The 13102-nt window shown below is 40.2% G+C and overlaps 1 protein-coding gene across 1 annotated transcript in view; it reads left to right on the forward strand.

Moving 5' to 3' along the window:
• ppil2 (peptidylprolyl isomerase (cyclophilin)-like 2) overlaps positions 1 to 12707 on the forward strand; it is a 60319-nt gene extending 47612 nt beyond the window's left edge. The window contains exons 17-20 of the mRNA XM_034692341.1: positions 3768 to 3840; positions 5693 to 5755; positions 6255 to 6397; positions 12484 to 12707. Coding sequence (XP_034548232.1) covers positions 3768 to 3840; positions 5693 to 5755; positions 6255 to 6397; positions 12484 to 12586 — 382 coding nt within the window. The 3' untranslated portion in view covers positions 12587 to 12707. The remainder of the gene's footprint in view (positions 1 to 3767; positions 3841 to 5692; positions 5756 to 6254; positions 6398 to 12483) is intronic.
• Positions 12708 to 13102: the final 395 nt, after the last annotated feature.

The raw sequence follows: 13102 nt of genomic DNA on the forward strand, positions 1-13102 counted from the left end.
TGGGCCGCGATTGGCCCCCGGGCCGTACTTTGGACACCCCTGCTGTAGATTATTTGAATACAATTATGACAATGGCCTTGTTTTGTCTGGCCAACAGTCTCAAGTCTAAATAATGAATTCAGAGTAATATACAACAAAGAAAAGCAGAGAGAATACAGCAGCAGCAGCAACCTCTCAGCAGCAGATATTTAGCATTTTAGCTTATGTCATTAATCAGTAATCAACACTGTTTTGTTGCATCTATATTTTCTACCATCATGAGAGGATTGAGAGAAGAAAACTGACATTAAATAAGGAGAGAGAGAAATTTAAAAAACCACATACGACTATGGTTTCTGTCCAGACTTGAACCTTTGAGACGTCGCAGTTCACAGTCAGTGCTTTAAACCCCCTCAGCACCCAGCGCTTCACAGACTTCATATTGACACAGAGTTAAATCCTCTGCACCAAATGAACTGCCCAAAAACTTTTCACATATCCAACATTTCAGAGACCGCGGTTATCAATCACAACAAGAAAAAAAGCATCAGTGCTCTTCCCACCTGGCATATGGATGTTAGTTTAATCACAGAGTTTAGTTTCCTTTTTTCTACGTGTGTGAAGTTAGAGGAAGACAAGGATGAATCAAAATGAAACAGCCTTCTTAATACTCACAAGATGTATTACTCATTATAATGTGACAGATTTGTAGATGAATGATAAATCTATACTTTGGTTTTACTGAAAAGTTAACCTGTTTCTGTATTTTATTTAAGCAGCCAAACTTTTCATTGCAATTTTGCAAAAATAAGTATATTTGGTTCCCTATTAGTAATAATGAGTGATGTCAGGCTCATCATAAGAAGACTTGTTGCTGACACTGAAGTCCTTTTCTTGAACATTTATTGAATTAAAATGTTTATTTTTCCATCCTCTAGAATGACTGATACTGTTTGAGGAGTTGTTTCCATTTTTCAGAGCTCTACTGTCCACCTTCACACCAGCTGTGATAGTAATATTTTAAAAGTGATGAAACTGAAAGCATAATTTGCTCTGTGCTGGAAAGTTACAGCTTTTAGTCCAAACGCTTTCAGTCGGGGAAAAACAGGCTGCAAATTCAGCAACGATGCAAAAAACCAAAACAAATTCAAATGTTCTAAATGAATGCAACGAAAGATGGAAAAATGTAGAGAAAACGCCAAAACACATGCAAAAGAGTTCTGAGTTTCCAGATTTGACCACTTTTATTGCACGTCAGCTTTAATGTTTGTGTCCCTACTTTTGCAGGACATTTCTTTTGTTGCATTTGTCTCGGACTTGTGCACTTTCCTAGCTTTTTGCAGCAACTTTGTCCTTGTCAGCCACCGTACATATTTATATCATATGAATCTCAAATCGACTATGAGAACCAGGCCAAAGACAGAAATCCTTCAAGCTGTATTTGTTGAATTTGTTGGGTTACGACAGTTTTAAGAACTCAATCAATCAATCTTTATTTGTATAGCGCCAAATCACAACAAATGTTATCTGAAGACTCTTTCCAAACAGAGCAGGTCTAGACCGTCCTCTATGTTCTATTATTAACAAAGACCCAACATCAAGACAGGATCAGATCCAGTCCCATCTTACAGACAGGACTCAGTCTGATCTCATCTTAATCCACCATGAGCAGAGCACTTTGCAGCATTTAGCAAGTTACAGTGGCAAGGACAAACTTCCTTTAACAGGCAGAAACCTCCAGCAGGACCAGACTCGTGTTAGACACACATCTGCTGAGACCTACCGTGTTGGAGAGAGGGATAGAGGGAGATGAAGAGAGAGAGAGATGATAGTGGGGAGACGGATAGTAGTAGATGTAGCAGCAGCTGGAGTCTGGAACGTCCACAGCAGCAGAGATCCAGAGGAACCTACGAGACAAGGGAGCTCAGGGACTCCAGAAAGGTCTATGAAAAGAGAGGGAGACCAGAAGAAAGAAAAAGAAGACAATAAATGGTGAAAGAAAGGAAATGATGAGAAAAGGAGACATTAAGGATGAAGGAAGAAAGAAAGAAAGAAAAAAAAGAGAGAAAGAAAGGAAAAAGGAATAAAAGAAAGGAAGAGAGGGATAGAGGGAGATAAAGAGAGAGACAGATGATAGTGATGAGACGGATAGTAGTAGTTGTAGCAGCTGGGGTCTGACACGTCCACAGCAGCAGAGATCCAGAGGAACCTACGAGACAAGGGAGCTCAGGGACTCCAGAAAGGTCTATGGTTCATGACTTTAATTGGACAGGAAGAGTTAAAGTAGGAGATAGGCAAAGAGAGGGGATCCCAGTGTGTCAGTTCCCCAGGCAGTCTAAGCCTATAGCAGCATAACTAAGAGCTGGTACAAGCCTGCAACAGCTCTAATGATAAGCTTTATCAAAAAGGAAAGTTTGAAGCCTGCTCTGAAAAGTAGAGAGGGTGTCTGCCTCCAGGACCCTGACTGGTAGATGATTCCAAAGCAGAGGTCACTGGTAAGGACAAACTTCCTTTAACAGGCAGAAACCTCCAGCAGGACCAGACTTATGATAGACACACATCTGCTGAGACCTTGTTGGATAGAGGGATAGAGGGAGATGAAGAGAGAGAGAGAGAAGATGATAGTGATGAGACGTCGAGGGCAGCAACTCGACTAACTAGATGTTTCAGTCTGTTATTGTGAGGTAGTTGAGTCATAGAGTGTGGGAGCCCCTCTGTTCATTTGAACAGAGCACATGTAGCCTTAGAGGAACCCCCTGCTAGCTATACTATTGGCTGCACTGTTACTGTGCATGTGTTGTTTTTCACTCCACCCATGAAACCAGGAGGCTCCCACGGGAGCAGCTGGATAAAGACTTTTCAGTTTAAAGAGCAAAGTGAGAGCGACTTCTTACAGCGCTCTGCAGCAGGGGAGGCAATAACACGCTGGCCTTTTGCCCCTCGGTGTTTGACAGACCTTAAATTGTCTGCAGTCTTTCTCTCTGTTGTGTTCTTAATATAGACTTAAAACTTTTTCTTTTCGCAGCAACTCATGTTCGCCATCGACTGAGGGAACTAATGAGCACGGCACAGATCCCTTAAAACATAGATGGTGTCTCTGAATGTCAGCTAATTTAGATTTTACTCCTCAAATCCGCCCTGTTCAGATCCTTTGGGGATAATTGCTCAGGACTAAACATGTTGAATTTATTGTTCTCAGTACGCTGATGTTTTTTTCATGTCTTGTACAAAAATAGCTAAACAAACTGTATTAAATAGACGGTATAAAACATGGATGTAGTCACCAATTGGTTTCTGAGGAGGCCCAAAGATGGCAGTCATCATATTGGACGGCAACTAACTTAGGACTACTTTGGAAACGAGGTTGAGGTGGCAAAGAGGTGAAGTTGAGGTCATAGCCTAGCTGCCTGGCAAACAGGTACAACATACTAACCTGTCAGTCAAATCAACCACGTCTATATCATGTCTTATTATGCACAACTATTCACCTTAGTATGCTCAAAGTAGAGGAATTATACATCCACATACCACTTCACATTTCTTTTTCCAGCCTCACAGGCCTCTGCTCGTCATTGAGTGGTAAAAATAGCTGCATCGGCAATGAATCTGTTTAACATTCTTAAACAGTTTTTTGTTGTTGTTTTGGGATGCGTTGGATGTTTCCCTGTTTTTTTTTTTCTTCCTCCCTCGATGAAGATAAAAGTGATCCTGGAGTCGGATGGGGAGTCCAGGTCTGGAGGACTTGTCATGGTGATAAATGGAGATGTTTTGTGTTTTCTCTTCGGCAGGATCGTTGGAGGATTCGAGGCGCTCACAGCCATGGAGAACGTGGAGAGTGATCCCAAAACAGACAAACCAAAGGTAAGAGTGGGTGTACTGGGATGAAATGGAATGGATAGAATGGAATGGAATAGAATGGGTAGAATGAAATAGAAAATAGTGGTATTGAATAAACAGAATATAATAGAATAGAATGCAATGGCTATAATGGAATGGAATGGAATTGAATGAACAGAGTAGAATATAATGGAATGGAATGGATAGAATAGAATAGAGTGGAATGGAATAAATAGCATGGAATAGAAAAGAATGGAATGGAATGGCTATAATGGAATGGAATGGACAGAGTAGAATAGAATGGGATGGAATGGATAGAATAGAGTGGAATGGAATAAATAGCATGGAATAGAGAAGAATGGAATGGAATGGCTATGCTGGACAGAGTAGAATATAATGGAATGGAATGAAATGGACAGAATGGAATGGAATGGACAGAATGGAATAGAAAAGAATGGAATGGATAGAATGGAAAGGAATGGAATGGACAGAATGGAAAGGAATGGAATGGACAGAGTAGAATATAATGGAATGGAATGGATAGAATAGAGTGGAATGGAATAAATAGCATGGAATAGAGAAGAATGGAATTGAATGGCTATAATGGAATGGACAGAGTAGAATATAATGGAATGGAATGAAATGGACAGAATGGAATGGATAGAATAGAATGGAATGGAATGGACAGAATGGAATAGAAAAGAATGGAATGGATAGAATGGAATGGAATGGCTATAAGGGAATGGAATTCAAAGAATAGAATGGAATGGATAGAATAGAATAGAATAGAATATAACCTCATTGCCATTTCCACAGGTATAGGCTATTTGTTATACTTGTTAAAAAGGTGGTATTATGCTCTTTCATATTTTAAAAAAAGCACTCAGTGAAAATGTTGGATGTCAATACTAAACTTGGGCAAAAGTGTCCCCTTTCAAGGTCAACATGAGTCTGAGTAATCCCGACAAGAGACTGCAGGCTGCTCTGAACAGCTTGTTCAAAGTGTCCCATGAGAATTCAGCGAGATCATCATGAGAGTAGCTCAAATCATGACATCACCAGTCTGTGAATCTCCTTAAAAAGGCAAATTTGTCATTTTAAAATGAGAAACACAGCTATGTTGCATGACAACAGGGAAGGAGGCTTACAGAATGCTTGGGGGTCCTTAAAGGGACAGTAGCTGAAATGGAGTGTTTCAGACACAGGCTGAAACGAGGGTTGCAATGACACCAGCCTGAGATAAAGAACGATCAGATGGATGATATAAAGTCTGAAAATTATATATATAATAATAATACCCCCTCTTTGAATGTGTGTTTTTTACCAATGAGTGGTTTTCCTTCTAGCATTATGTGTCAGTCAGTAGGGATGTGACTTTTCCAGAGTTTTATAAGTGAGAAACACTCTGTTGAATTTTGACTTATGAATCTCGCCTCGATATTTAGACAAAGATTGTCTTCAAACAGTTTGAGCGTACTCTTGAACAGAGGGAAATATCCCTCTGTGTATTTCTCACAATCTTGACATTTATCCGACACCTCTGTCCCGAGCAAATGAAGTTCAACTGCAAAATCATTTCAAGTTCTGAGATGTCTAACATTAATATCATCTGAGGAGGGCAGGACTCAGCCGTATTGCCATATTGACCCTTACATGGATCATCTAAAGGTCAGCCACTGAGACGAGAAATGAAGCAGGGGCCGGGGAGAGATGACTTTGAAATGCCAATGAGAGGCTCACTTCAGTCTGGGGAAAGCTGGAAGTGTTATCTCAGTTTGTTGATTGTGTGTGATAGCAGAATTGAATAACTGCATGAGAACACTTGATGTTTAGTTTTTCCTTTGAGGCAGCTAAAATGTTTCTGTTTGACTTGCAGTCGGAGATAAAGATCATAAGTATGACCGTGTTTGTGGACCCGTATGAAGAGGCTGACGCTCAGGTTTGTACCCCTCTGTCTGACGTAAAATCAAGAACATAAAACAAAGTATTTTTAATCTTCAAGAGTTTAACAGCTGGAAACAAGATGTGTCCAGCGTTCCTTAAACCCCTTTTCTTACTTTTATGAGGCTTTATTAACTTTTACTGCACGTTTCAGCCTACAATTAAAGTTTACGGCCTCTGTTTGAGTTTGGATCCAAACTATTAAACTTGGATCAGAGCAAATGCAACAAAAATTGATTGTTTGTGCGCCAAACTATTTCACAACAAAGCCTTTTATCATGATTATTGACATTCGAGTTTCAGACTTTGTGGCTTTTCGTCCACCTGAAGTTTGTTGTCTCACCTGCGTTTCAAACACAGCTTGTGAAGCGAGTGTCAACATGGGAGTAACAACAACTGAGCATGAAATCTTGTGGCGTCTGTGTCCTCTGATCTGCTGTGTATTTGAGGCTTTACATGACTTTCCTTCTTTTTTAAATTTTTTTTTTTTTAATCAGATCGCAGCAGAGCGAGAGAAAGATCTGCAGAAGCAGGAGGAGGAGAGGCAGCAGACCAACGATGCCCTGAAGAAAGCAAAAGAGGAGGAGGCGCCCAAGACGTTCAAAGCTGGCGTGGGGAAATACATCAACCCTGCTACAGTGTAAGGAATACAGCTGTCAAAATTGCTCCAAAATGACCCATAGGTTCGAACCATTCGAATATCTATATTTGTGCATTATGTCAATAACAGGTGGACAAACCAATACAAGGAGACATCACTACTTGTATATGTATTTTTATTTAAGATATAACATGCCTAAAACATACCTACACATTACAAAACAAGTACATGACCTAATGGTCTAGACCAGGGGTGTCCAAACTTTTTTCAAAGAGGGCCACATATGATGTTGTCAGAATACCTCAGGGCCAGTGGCTCCTACTGAGACTTAGGAATCCTAAAAGTTATATATGAAATATCTATTTAATAACAATATTTTACATGTTTCCTCAATAAAACAGTAACTAGGAAGTACCATGTAAAGATTAGTAAACGTTATCTTCTTCTGGGGGAAAATGTTTTTCATTTGGGTCGGGCAATGTGGGAAAAAATATTGTCTCATTATTTTCCTATAGCAGGATCACGATCTGGATTTCATCACACTTCTTTTTCATGTTGTTTTTAAGACTGTTCTGACCAGCAGACAACATTGTATAACCAAATAATTATTTTCCTGAGTTCTGAACATTTTTTATGCACCTAATTTTGCCTTTTCTGTACAATTTCATAATTTTGATCTTGTCTTGTGTCCTCTTTTGTGTCTGAAAACCTGTCAGCTTTAAGAGTTCTTCTTTATTGCTGTCTTTAAGAATTCCCAGTACTTTGGGTTTAGAGAGGTAGTCCATATGAAGCTTTTTGAGACATTTCTGGATTGACTTTAGTTTTGTTTGTGCACTTGAAAGAAACTACAAATGTACAGATGATTCAGAAGGTGATTAAGTTATGTGATATAAATAACACAATTTAAGATGGAAGCTTGGGGCCATAATTAAAAGGACGTCGGGCCACAATTGGCCCCCGGGCCGTACTTTGGACATGCCTGGTCTATACCGTAACACTTCGAAGACTGGAGACCTCTCGCTCGCTCGCTCGCCCCTTTCCCCTCTCTGTGTGTAATGCGCTGAGTGAGTGCTGAACAAGACTTGTGCGAGCAATTAAAGGTCCTGACTCGTGTCCCTAACATAGGCAGGCTTCATTCAGTGATTGAAGCAAATATTATTAACATTAATTGAAGTTAAAAATGAAAAAGTAGTCCACTTACATTCTTGGCGCTTGCATAAAAAAAAAGACAGGAAAAACTGCATTTTATCTCAGTGTCACTGATTGTCGGGCTCTTTTAGTCCACTGTCAATGTAGGGTCTTAGGCCTGACAGGTTATTTGCCAAAAACACAAGACAGTCCACATGTGAAGAGGACAGATCTCTTTTTATTCACTATGTTCCCAACGGAGGAAAAGACGTGTTCAAAGCGCACTGAGGATCAGGGGACGTAAAGATTTCTCTCTGCTGTCTGCTTCACGCTGTGCATGTGTGACTCCTGTGACCTGTCCCTGACCCGTCATGCAGTGCGCCCACTCGCAAAGCAGCCGCTGATGTGTTTTTTTCCACAGTCGAATATTAATTTTCACAATCGAATCTCCGTTTTTTTTTTTAAAGGTCACATATCACGCTTTTTTCATCAACATATATTGGTCTAAGAGGTCCCCAAAACATGTCTTTAAAGTTTATGCTCAAAAAAAACACTTTGAAATCAGATTTTGGTCTGCCTGAAAAACCCTCTTCTTCAGCCCTCCTCAGAACAGTCTGTTTTCTCTCTGACCACGCCCCCTCAGGAAGGGGATGTGCCCTCGGCTATCCGGCACATGGATCTAATGTTTACATGTTGGCTGAATATACACGGCTGCTCGCAGACCCGCGTTACTTCAACCCTCTGAATCTGATCCAGAATCTGATCCTGATGGACAGGCGCCTGCAGCAGGACCTTTCTGAACCATTGGTCACAGATTTAGTGTTTCTTGTTGTTTTATTTGTCAGTATGTCGACGTGTGTCTTGGTACACAGCTACGAACATGTAGCTATGTGGCTATGCTAACTAGCGCTAGCACTTATCCATGATAAATAAAAATCATCCACTAGATCTTCAAATCTGCAGACGTGGGGAGTAAAACCGACCTCTACCAGAAAGGCAGCAGGACCTTTCTGAAGGATTGGTCACAGATTCTGTGTTTCTTGTTGTTTTATCTGTCAGTATGTAGACGTGTGTCTTGGTACACAGCTATGAACATGTAGCTATGTGGCTATGCTAACTAGCACTAGCACTTTTCCATGATAAATAAAAATCATCCACTAGATCTTCAAATCTGCAGACGTGGGGAGTAAAACCGACCTTTGTGTTTATTAAGACAGCCTACAACTAGCATGCCTCCCTCCTAAGCTCCTTGTTAGCACATATGTGTGCAGGGAATGAAAAACAGAGGAGGGATTGAGTTGTATTTTATACAGTCTATGGGCTGAACAAGCTCCGAGCTCTGACTCAGACTCTTACAGACCGGATATTGTTGTGATGTAACAAAAACACTGAAGTCCGAAACGGCTGGTTTCAGCACACATTTACTGAAAGGTGGAGAAATCAGAACAGGGGCAGAATGGATTCTTTTCATTCTCGGGGGGTTTGTAGACATGCCAGGGAAACATATTTCAGGTAGAGAACCATTAAAAAGTCGACTTTGCATGATATGTCACCTTTAATATTCGAATATATATTCAAATTTAGAATATTCGTTGACAGCCCTAGTAAGGAAACACACACACATTTACACACACATGAATGCTGACTTACTATTCTACAACTACACTCAGCGTCTGCTTCACGGTGACTCACCCGCTGACATCTCTGCCTTTGACGTATATAAAAGCTGCATATGCACAAAAAAAATGAACTGAGGAACATTGCTTCTGCACTCTGGATGGAGTTTTGTCTACTACCTGACATCTGCAGAAACATTACACTTTCACTTGAAGAGTACAATAGTTATGAATGGATGATAAAGCTTGATTGGTACAAAGCAGCGCAGGATGAGCAGAAACATAAAGTGCAGAATTGCCAATTATGCAAAAGATTACCTCTTTCCCCCGCGGGGATAATTCAGGTTTATTACCATCAACACATGCAGCAGTCTGCGTCTGACTGGTTTTATTTTGTGGTGTAATTCTTTAAAATCTGAAGTTTATGTATTTGTTTTGCATTAAAGGAAGTTTATGATGGAAAATAATATCAGATATGCTAAAGAGATGAAACATTGAATCCTATTCATTTCTGCTGGCAGCATTTATTGATTTATTTATTTGGGGATTTGTTTTTGTCTTTGCAAAGACACTTGTCTTTACAATACTCTGCAGCACTTCTGAAAAATCGTCATTATCCAAACTGAAGGTGAATAAACTGAACTGATGAAGTTGTACTCTGGTGCACAAAGGTAATACAAGATAAATAGTGTCAGGATTTTCCCTCCTTAAGAGCATTTTAGCCCCTTTTTTCTTTTGCTTCTGTCTTCCCGTCACATTTGTACATTCAGATTTATGCAGAGCGCGTCACCGTTAATGTTCCTGAGTAACAGCCTGTCCACTTCCCCGCATGGTTTAATTTGAAAGTGACGTGGGTTCTGTCTGCAGATTTTGATGAAGGGCTTTTTAGATTTGTCTGCACAGTGTTCATCTAGATTTAATTTCAGAACATGTTATGACAGTTCTTTAAAAGCCACATTTAAAATGTGACCTGGTGTGGTTTTTATTTCAGCTTACATATATAGTGAGCAGGTAGTCATGCAAATTAGAAGAATCCTGGAAGGGTGAGCAGGACCCTGTGCAAAAGAGGAGGTGTCTTGTCTAAGGGATGTAAATTTCAAGTGGAGCAGGCTCATAATTAACCTCCACAGACGCATGGTCATATAAAATGAAGACTCAGACTACAACATGTGGATTTACTGCAACAAGAGAACTGAACAGAAACAGATTTCAGACTCACAGTGTCCAGTTTTCGGTCTACTCGTTCTTATTGAGAAAAAGAAGCATGTGGACGTGGTCAGGTGTCAGCCGGGAGAGCAACCGGGTCAGAATCAGTCTGGCGGTGGAGAAAAAAAGCGCTCGTGGAGACCTATCACTCAGCCTCAGCCCCCAGCTGAGCGTCTCCACTGTGAGCAACACCTTCAGTCAGATGATTCACATCCAAACATGCTTTAAAGTTAAAACATCTCCCTGATAGCTGAACCAAACGTGAGACCACATGATGTTTGTTCCACGTGATAGAAAATCAAAACAAAAGAATGTGTTTGAGTAAGTTCTTAACAATCAATGAATCCATACTTGATTCATTGTTAACATCTCTAGTCTTGTCTCATCATGAAGGCTCCTTTCATGGCTACCAATTAAAGCTATAAACTAGTTGGCGCAAAATATTGATTTGTGAACTAGTTTATGAAAATAGACATTATAAACAAACATTTAAATTCATGTTTGATCTAATTCACATTAAACTGAACATTTCTATTCAAGATAAAGTCGAGAAAGGTGAGCAGGACCTCTGCAGGAATATTAATGTTGATATTTCTGTCCTCATTCATCTCTCCTTCCTCTCTGAGCTTTGACGTTCACACACCTTTAAACCCGAACGGGGCAAATGTCACAACTTTGAACCTTGTTGCTATCATCACTACCTCTTCTGGTTTAGGTGACTTCGTAGAGACGCTCTCACCAGCTCTTCTTTACCTTGAAAGCAGGACAAGATCCGATATTAAGATCATCTCTGTGTCTCTCTATGCTAACGAATACTGACGTTTTTGCCACAGTGTCAACAGGCACAAGTGAAACCTGCCAGACTCTTTGAGCATAAACTTTAAAGACATGTTTTGGGGACCTCTTAGACCAATATATATTGATGAAAAAAACGTGATATGTCACCTTTAAAATATGAAGCCCATGTGGAAGTGTTAAAAACTGCAGTTCATCGAGTGTCCACTAGAGGCTGGCTGCAGAAACACTGGAAACCACATACACACCCATTCAAAGAAGACGATCTTTACAGCAGAAATAAACATGTTTACAGTCTGGTTCAAAAAACAGTTCAGGTCTGAATAGCAGTTCAGAAGATATTAAACTTACGAGTTTTGCCCAAATAAGGGCATGGCTGACTGTTAGCTAAAAGGCTAAAGGCCCGCCTCTTTACCTCACACTAGCTCAACAGAAGTTAGGTTGTGTTCAGCATTTCCAATATGGCACCCACTGACTGACGATCGGCTTTAAAACAGCGCTCAGGAACAGATGGGTGACGTCACGGATGCTATGTCCGTTTTTTATACAGTCTTTGGTTTTGACCAATCAGAATCAAGTATTTTACACAGCCAGGCGAGAAATCCAGATAATTCGACCTATTTCATTTCAAAGCTATTCCTAGTTTCTAGAATAATATCACCAAGATTTGTGGTGATATATTTTGATGCAATGCATATTTAAGATCTTTTTTGTCCTATTAAAGCTCCTGTAAGGAACTTTTGTTGGTGTTGATTCCGGCGCCCCCTGTGGTCTCCGGTGGTAGCAGTTTCAGGCTTTTAAAAAACCTTCATAGAAAAATGTATTTCTAATGCTCCTGTTTGCTTTTATAACTCATAAAAAGTCATCAGTGTTGATTTCAATCTGTTACATAACGAGCAAAAAACTCCTCACTGAAGCTTTAACAGCTCTTACCTTCACCTTATGTGACAGACATAAACCAACACGATGAATCATCAAACATCTGCAGATTCAACTGTAAACACAAATAAAAGCACTAAAGAGAGAGTGTGTTAATCATCCTGTGGATGTTTGAAGAAGGGTAAACATTTTCCTCATTTGAAATAGCTTCTGTTTCACTCAAACTCATCTCTGGCCCCTTTCAGACCGCAAAGACATAAACAAACATTCTGATGACTCAACCAGACGTCTAGTTTCACTTCCTGTAAGAGAGACGAAACCTGAAAGGCAAAATAAGTTGAATCACAAAAGACACAAACAAAGTGAATTTAAAGGGAAAAAAAGAGGAGAGCATCAAGGTGGCAGAAGAAAGGAGACACACACAGACACACACACACACACACACACACAGACATCTGAGAAAAAGCAGCTGATTGTGATATTTTTATTCCTCTCCCTCAGAAAACGTCCGGCTGCTGAAGATGAAAGCGGGCCGTCCACCAGCGGAGCAGTCCCAAAGAAGTCCAAAGGCAAGAGCACCTTTGGAGACTTCAGTTCCTGGTAGCACAAAAAGCATTCAGCATGCAGGCAAAATATAATGCATTCATACTTCCCTCTTTTGTACCTTTTAGTTGTTTTTTTTCTTTCCTGTGACTCAATGAATTAAATTTTCCTTTTCAAAAACAGCTTTGTCGACTTTGACTTTTACCCCACACAGAGTATATTGACTGTTTTATGCAACACAGCAGAAGTACAGACATGCCAGCATTGATTTAAAGGAAACATATTGAGTGTTAGGAGCAGCATGTCTTATATTTACCATAGAAGTCAGCAGAAAGGGTTTAAAAGCATCTGTTTACTATCTTCAGTCCTGAGAGGTTTAATCCAGGACGCTCTAATCTGTGTTTGTTAACCTCTATCAGCAGACAGCGCGGGTCATTGATAAAGGCTTCAGGATATCTGAGGTAAAGAATGACGACATGCGGCTTCTCTGGCTCGCATCCCAAGACTTTAAATGGATTTAAGTGTCACGTATACGTACTCCTTCAGCACCGCTCGACAGAAAGCTCCAGTTATAGAT

This window comes from Notolabrus celidotus, chromosome 9, assembly GCF_009762535.1.
Source record: "Notolabrus celidotus isolate fNotCel1 chromosome 9, fNotCel1.pri, whole genome shotgun sequence".
Taxonomy (NCBI): Eukaryota; Metazoa; Chordata; class Actinopteri; order Labriformes; family Labridae; genus Notolabrus; species Notolabrus celidotus.